Source organism: Saccostrea echinata, unplaced genomic scaffold (assembly GCF_033153115.1).
Source record: "Saccostrea echinata isolate AGI-Se365-2 ecotype Australia unplaced genomic scaffold, CSIRO_AGI_Sech_v1 ptg000036l, whole genome shotgun sequence".
NCBI lineage: Eukaryota > Metazoa > Mollusca > Bivalvia > Ostreida > Ostreidae > Saccostrea > Saccostrea echinata.
The window spans coordinates 6,529,675-6,538,083 of record NW_026889785.1 but is presented as its reverse complement, the minus strand read 5'-3'; the positions used below and the strand labels follow the sequence as shown (position 1 = coordinate 6,538,083).

General features: G+C 35.8%; 1 protein-coding gene across 1 annotated transcript; it reads left to right on the top strand.

Annotated features, from left to right (window-relative positions):
* Positions 1-4,194: 4,194 nt before the first annotated feature.
* LOC133199883 (uncharacterized) lies at positions 4,195-7,347 on the top strand. The gene is made up of 2 exons (XM_061335698.1): positions 4,195-5,330; positions 7,215-7,347. Exon 1 carries the CDS (start codon positions 4,207-4,209, stop codon positions 5,320-5,322), a length of 1,116 nt encoding a protein of 371 aa, XP_061191682.1. The 5' UTR covers positions 4,195-4,206; the 3' UTR covers positions 5,323-5,330; positions 7,215-7,347.
* Positions 7,348-8,409: the final 1,062 nt, after the last annotated feature.

Genomic DNA, 8,409 nt, shown 5'->3' with positions numbered 1-8,409 from the left:
GAAACTAAAATGTGAAGTAAAGCCAAATCAATTTACATCCACTTTTTTCCTTTATTTATGATCAGCAGACAACGACCTTTAGATTTGTCTGGATGCAACATTCTAGCCTTTGAGGACGTGCTCACACGAGCTAATTTCAGGATTGTGGACGGAAGCATCCTAATCGTACCGATCAGTAAATGTACCTATTTTCACTTAAATTTTCAATCAATTTTGAGACTCTCTGATTATCTAACTACAGTTATATATTAATCTTTATTGTTAATTAGTTGTATTTTGTTTATACCTTTTGTTCATTATGAAGCTGTCGATCCAACCCCACCCCTTTTTTTGAAAAAAAAAAACAACAATTAATGGATCCTTTCGTAACAATTTTAGGATCCATTGGTATTTGGCTGTATTTAGTGCCAAGTCACGGACACTTTCATTTCCATGTTCGATGAACGGGAAATACAAGAACGAAGGAGCATCACTAAAATTGTGAGTTACCTGTACAGTGACGCCCCCTTAATCCGGACGCTGCACCTTCCGGACCAATCTCCCTTGCAGAGTTGTTTTAATACATTCGAGGTTGTTTTTCCGCGTGTCGGAAAGGCCCCAGAAGTGGCGATTGGTGGTTACCTTTGATTTCCAAACGGTAGTGTAGCGTCTATAATTAGCCTGTATTCACCCAAATAAAACACAGCTCTATTACAGTTCATTTTCATGAGCTTTGCAGCTAAAAATATCACTCAATAAACCTCCAGAAGTTACACGTGCTTTAACATTTTTATATAATCCCTTTAAAACGTCTAAAGTTTGTTTTGGATACCAATTTTGGACAATCTCAACCAAATTTGGATCTATCAATAGAGTTGAACGCTTTTTTAAAAATCAACAAAGGCACAATTACGTCTTTTAATCTTTGAAAACCAGGGAATAATAAAATATTGTAGAGCAAAAATCTCATCATTAATCCTACATTATGACTCAAAACCAAACAGATCCTCTGTAAGAACATTATTACATTCTGACCATAAGATAAGTCTATTGTTTAGAACAGAGGTAAAAAGTTTACATAAGTTACTGACCAAACTGATTCCTCTATAAATTATTAGGATTAAAATATTTCCGAATTACAGAAGTTGGCCAAGACGCCAAGAAAAAAAAAACCTGTTTGTATAACTCAGTTCATGCAAATTAAAATTGGTAAAAGATATTCTTAAAATTTAATAAAATATTCATTGAATATACGATCTTCCCCATGAGATTTTCATTATTCCTATGAATAATTATACGTGGTTAGTTATTTGAACATTTTCAATGAAGATGATGAACAGTTCCGTCATATCATATGGGCTTGAATAACTATAAAATAGGACAATAAAACAGAAGCGGATCAAAATTTGGTCAGCCTATGAAGTTACGCCCCTAAGAGAAAGAAAGTAAAATTTTCCAGCTGTGTTAATAAAGGAAGTCTCAGCATAAAATTGCCTATCTAATTTTTCATCCTGTAAATAACATTTGATTTTTTAAAAATTAATTACTACTTATAAAATAAAATCAATAAATCAAGGTATTCAAGTTTAAGTTTGCCATCACATTTGATACCAGTATGTGCACATGTACTTTGAGAGGATGTTTTGAGAAGTGATTCACTTATCCGGTTCATTCATTTATCCGGACGATTTCCTTCCGGACGGGGGCATATGGATTAAAGAGGCGCTACTGTATATATAAATACTTTAAGCTGCACAAATTAAGTGCTTATCATAATCTCCAACTAGTATTAATTGTAACGGGGACCGTTACAGATGTTCCCCAAACGCTCCCCAACTCCCTTTTGGTGTCTTATTTCCTGTAAGCTTCATTAAATAAGGCAATTAAGTATATTGGTCATATAACGCATTTCACGCGCGCGCACACGTGCATGCATGTGCAGGTTGACCATGTCATTCCGTCTATACTATAAATGCATCTTTATATTCTCAGTATCAAAACATTTCATCAAAAAATATATAAGTTCCGGCTATATCAAGTATATTGGTCATCTTAGCATTGCGCGCACGCGCACCTGTATGCATGTTCATAATGACCATGCCATTTTGTCTACACTTATAATATGTCTGTTTATTCTTAGTATCAAAGCTTTTCATCAAAAAATATAAAAGTTACGGCTATATTAAGTATATTGGTCATTAAACACATTGCACGCGCGCGCATGTGCATGATGGCCACATCATCCTGTCAACACTTTTAATATATCTGTATATTCTTAATATCAAAGCTTTTCATCAAAAAATATAAAAAGTACGGCTATATTAAGTAAATTGGTCATTTAACACATTGCACGCGCGCGCACGTGCATGCATATGCATGCATGTGCATGATGATCATGTCGTCTTGTCTACACTTTAAATACATATAAATATTTTGAGTATCAAAGCATTTCATCAAAAAATTTCAAAGTTACGACTATATCAAGTAAATTGGTCATTTTACGCTTTGCGCGTGCGCGCACGTGCATGCATGTGCATGTTGACCATGTCATCTTGTTCATACTTTTAATATATCCTTATATTCTGAGTATCAAAGCATTTTATCAAAAAATATAAAAGTTACAGCTATATCAAGTATATTGGTCATTTTACGCATTGCACGCGCACGCACGTGCATGCGCGTGCTCGCAAAATGACCTTCGTTCCGCAAATCTACATAACATGCCTAGTAACCCTAAAAAGGTTTCACCTCAATCGGATGTGTAGTTTCGGAGATCACTCACGGACAAAAAAGTACCCAGGAAGAAAAATAATAATAATAATAATAATAATAAACAGAGTAAAAACAATATGTTCCCAAACTTCGTTTGGGGAACATAATAAGGTAACAATTACTATCAAAATATATAATTGTATCTCTATTGATGTTACAATTACCCTTGTAAATATTTTATCTCTAACGAAGTTACAATTACAATTGTAAATATTTTATTTTTAATGAGGTTACAATTACCATTATAGGTATTTTGAAAAGAAATTAGAAAAGATTGGCATTGTGGACACCGTTCAGGTTCGACATGTGCAGGTATATCTTAAAGTGTTGCCTTTATATCCCCATTCCCCCACAGCCACCACAAAACTTATTTTATTCAGTCATTCTGCCGTCCTGCTGATATCTGGAACCATTATATCTGCTTTGAAATTATTTCTGAAAATTTTAATATTTTTTAAATGTTTTAATTATTCTTCCTTCCTCTAAAAGCCTATTTACACTATCTGACTTGTAAGATGTGATTTCACATGTGACTCCATTGTTTCAGTTATATTGTATGATTTGTCAGATATGTAGTTCATTAATATTTCCCTCCAAATTTCTTAGTGTTTAAAATTTAACAATGGAAAACGGCAACTACATACTATCCTTCCGTCTCCTAATGATAGCAGCTATGCACCCCCGAGATTTGGCCATTTTAATCTTAAAATCAAGCTGGAGCAAAAGTCTCGAGAAAAATCCACATGTTAATTTTACCTAATTTAGATCAACTTTTCTGACCTTTCCTATGATTGTTCGAAACCATCTGACTTGCCAGACAGAATAGAGCATGTCTCTATTCCATCTGACCTCATCTGTCTTCATATCTGGCTTATGACTTTCCTTTTTACAGGGTATGATGTTTAAGATGTGGCAAGTCACATCTTACAAATCATACCGTGTAAATAGGCCTTACATGTAACACTTGAAAGGCAGTTATGCATGTAGTTTAATACCCATTAATAAAAGAAACAAACACTTCACTACTATATTAAAACCAAAGGGATAACAGGATAAAACAACAATATTTACATAATCCTAATTTAGGTAAGCAGCAGCCTATTAATCTCTACTCCCCTTCAGTAATCACCTTTTACTCTCTTTTTGCCTGAGAGAGAGAGAGAGAAAGGGGGTGTATTGAGTTATTTTTCGTAAACGTCACTTCCGAGATAATGTGAATAGTACTGCGCAGCCGCCAAGTCATTGAACTGCAAGTAGCCGGAGCGAGTAGACATGGTCTTACTTGCTCGATCTTTATTGATATATTTTTACATATTGACGAGGTCAATATACTCTTAGAACTTTTTCAGAGTTCATTATCGCTTCTGACGTGGTCAGATCAGCATTCGGGGGCGATTTTGTCTGACGTGGTCAGATATTTCTTCATCGGTTTTGAAAGTTCAAACCACGTGCGTCATGGCGGACGTTCCTAACCCTGACGATGATAAAGCACCGGTCAAGGGAAAGAAAAAAGCCCCGAACAAATCATCGTCTTCGGAGAAGACACCGTCTAACTTACGTTCGTCGTCGAGTTCGTCGACTTCGACTGGCACTTCCACGTGTTCTCGTGGTCATGGCGGAGGACATGATAGTTCCGCGCCAAATAACGAGAATGAGATTCTCAACATATTAAAAGCGATTCAAGAGAATCAAAAGAAACAAGACGATCGTATGACAGAGCTAGAAAATCTGTATGATTATGATTACCAAGAATATGAAGATCGTCAGGACGATACCCCGGACGAACCGGGTACTTCCGGTGAAGCGGCTTCGAGGAAGCGCGCATTAGACGAGATTCTGACTGATACGGAAAACAAGTACGTCAATGCCGGTAAGAAACTTAAAGTTAAAGAGACTTGTGATAAACCGATTGATGATGAACTAGCTAATCTCGTGACAGATTGGTTCCGAGAGGGAATCGAGGAAGAACGATATAATGAGCTTCTAAAAACGACAAATCGTCCTGAAAACTGTTCAGCATTAGTGACTGTGAAAACTAACCAAATGGTTTGGGATTTTTTGAGCCCAACTACAAAATCTTCCGATAAGAAGATGCAAAATGTTCAGACTTCGTTGATCAAGGGTGCTTGTGCACTCACTAAAATGACTTATTTGCTCGGTAAGTGTGACAATCCCGAGATTTTAGACCTTTTGGGAAATGCTATGGAATCATTGGCATTGCTGGGGCATGCCAACAGACAGTTGTGTATGTTGCGTAGAGAATTTATGAAACCTGATATGAAGGGTGAATATACTCACCTTTGTAGTCATAATTTAAAGTATACAGACTATTTGTTTGGCGACGATGTCCCTAAAACTGTAAAAGACATCACAGACTGTTCCAAAATCAGCAACAAAATTGGTATCGGATATAGAGGGAGTTTCCGTGGTCGCTTTATGAGGGGACGATCACGTGGACGCTTTGTCCGAAGAGCTGCAAGGGGTCGTGGATCCTACTCGAATGCTGCATCCTTCTCATCTGATTCAAAAAACTACCAGCGAAGAGGCTTGCAGAGTCGCCTCCAGAAGTAGTTGAAAAGGTATGTGAATTTAGAGCAGGTGTACTAAAAAATTTCACTTCTGAATGGAAAGAGTTAACATCAGATAAAAGTATATTAGATATTGTGGAAGGTTGTCATTTGGAATTTAAAGATGATAAAATTCCTGTACAAAATTCAAAACCTCTTGAGCCACGTTTTAGTTCAGCTGAATCATGTGTGATTGACAAAGAAATTAAATCTTTATTAGATATGAATGTAATTGAAGAATTGTCTGAAAATGTAGACCTTAGTGATGGTTTCATTTCCACTGTTTTCACTAGACCTAAAAAGGAATGGTAGTTATAGAGTCATTTTGAACCTGAAAGAATTTAACAAAAACATTGTGTATCACCATTTTAAAATGGATACTTTTGAGAGTGCTCTTGATTTAGTGACTCAAGGTTGTTATTTTGCTAGTGTTGACTTTAGCAATGCATACTACTGTAGATTCCTTATTTTACGCGAGTACTTAATATCGCGAAATGGCCCAAGGGCGTCAAATCGCGAGAACAAAAATTCGCGAATCGTTGATTTATCTAGAGATTTTACATACATTAAAGCACTATAAAAATAAAAGCGAGTAATTTTATTTCGCGAGTGGTGCTTCTCGCGTAATTACGCGATAATTTATTCCTCGCGTATATTTAGGAATCTACAGTATAGTGTCAGTGTGGCAGAGGAACATAGAAAGTTTCTTAGATTCATATGGAAAAATAAGATTTATCAGTATACTTGTCTCGCTCAAGGATTAGCTAGTGCACCTAGACTCTTTACAAAACTACTGAAGCCTGTTTTTGCGACACTTAGAAGATTAGGACATGTCATTATTGGGTATATTGATGACTCGTTACTGATTGGCAATTGTATTAAAGAGTGTTAAGATCATGTTTCTGAAACTTTAGCCCTAGTAGAGAGTCTAGGGTTTGTAGTCAATTATGAGAAGTCTGTTCTCACACCTAGTACAAAAATCATTTTCTTAGGAAATGTTATCGATTCTGAATTGATGATAGTTTCTCTTACTGAAGAAAGAAATGAATCTATTTTAGAGGCATGTAAAAAATTACAAACAAAATCAAGAGAAACAATTAGAGAAGTTGCAAAGGTCATTGGATTGGTCGTGGCTAGTTTTTCAGCAGTAGAATTTGGTCAGCTGTTTTATCGTGATATGGAAAGAGCAAAAACTGATGCACTTGTACAATCACAACATGACTATGATGCTTTCATGATTATAACAAAAGAAATGAAATTAGAATTAGATTGGTGGATTTCTAATATTTCTTCATCAGTTAGAAGAATTTTGCATGAACCCTATGATCTTACAATAACTTCTGATGCTTCTCATCTTGGATGGGGTGCTGTTATGAATGAATTGAAATCGGGGGGTAGATGGACAACAGATGAATCTGAAAATCATATTAATTACTTAGAATTATTAGCCTGCTTTTTTGGGTTAAAGTGCTTTTGTTCTGATGTAACAAATAAAAATGTCAAATTATTTATGGACAATACCACAGCTATTTCCTACATCAATAACATGGGTGGTATTAGTTCTAAAAAATGTGATAAACTTGCAAAAGAAATTTGGCTATGGAGTATGAATAGGGATCTGTGGTTAAGTGCATGGCACATTCCTGGTAAAGATAATTTGATAGCAGATATGATGTCGCGCAAATTTGATGATCAAATAGAATGGATGTTGAGCAAATCTGTGTTCCATAAAATTGTTTTAAGATGGGAACAACCTGAAATTGATTTGTTTGCAACAAGGTTGAATAAGCAAATTGATGTATATTGTTCTTGGCATCCAGATCCAGATGCCCGTTATGTTAATGCATTTAGTTTTTCATGGGCAAACATTTATGGTTATCTTAATCCTCCTTTCAGCCTCATTGGACGTGTGGTGAGGAAGATTTGTCAGGACCAAGCAGAGTGTGTACTGGTGGCTCCAGTGTGGCCAACACAGCCATGGTTCAATCGTGTGTTAGAAAAACTGGTGGATCATCCGGTGATTTTACCTGTGATGGACAATCTGTTGACACTTCCAGGCACAGATGTGCAGCATCCTCTGAAAGACTCGTTAGTGCTGATGGCATGTCGATTGTCCGGTTGCAGTACCAAAAACGAGGAATTTCTCATCAAGCAGCCTCGATCCTTTTGGCATCATGGAAGTCGGGAACCAAGAAACAATATAAAACATTTTATACGAGATGGTTTCAGTACTGTAGTGAAAAATCGATTGATCCATTTTGTACAACTATAGAAACTGTTATTGAATTTTCAGCACATCTTTTTCGCCTAGGTTTAGGGTATAGTGCTATTAATACTGCCCGAGGGGCTTTATCTTCTGTTGGACTGATTTTTGATGGGTTTACTGTTGGATGTCATCCACTTGTTATACGATTTATGAAGGGTGTTTTTAATTTGAGACCATCAAAATCTCGATATGTACATACTTGGGATGCATCTATTGTTATCAAGTATTTGAGAAAATTGTCACCTGTAAAATACTTAAGTTTGAAAGACTTGACACTGAAGTTAGTTATGTTAATTAGTTTAATTTGTGCAAGTCGAGTACAAACTATTTCATGCATGAAACTTGGTAATATGACGAGAAGAAAAAATAGCTTTGTTTTTACTTTTAGTGATTTATTGAAAACATGTAGACCTAACAGTAGTATGTCTGACATGGTTTTGAAATCATATCCTCCAGATAGGAGGCTTTGTGTATATATTGTTTTATGTGAATACTTATCAAGGACTGCAAGAATTAAAAATAAGTGTGATTTACTTTTTATCAGTTATGTACAACCACACAAGGGAGTATCAAGAGATACTGTTGCCCGTTGGATAAGAACAGTGATGTGTTCTGCAGGTGTTGATACTACTATTTTTAAGGCTCATAGTGTTAGATCAGCATCAGCATCTAAAGCAAAAGAGAACTTTGTTCCTGTCGATGATATTTTGTCCAAAGTAGGTTGGTCTAATGTCGAAACCTTCAGAGAGTTTTATGACAAACCTGTGCTGAATGATGATAAGTATGCAAATGCTGTTTTGAAATTAAAATAAAGAATTTGATTTC

What these genes read in the sequence shown, in the direction of transcription:
- LOC133199883 (XM_061335698.1), top strand. Translation starts at nt 4,207, where the DNA reads ATGGCGGACGTTCCTAACCCTGACGATGATAAAGCACCGGTCAAGGGA.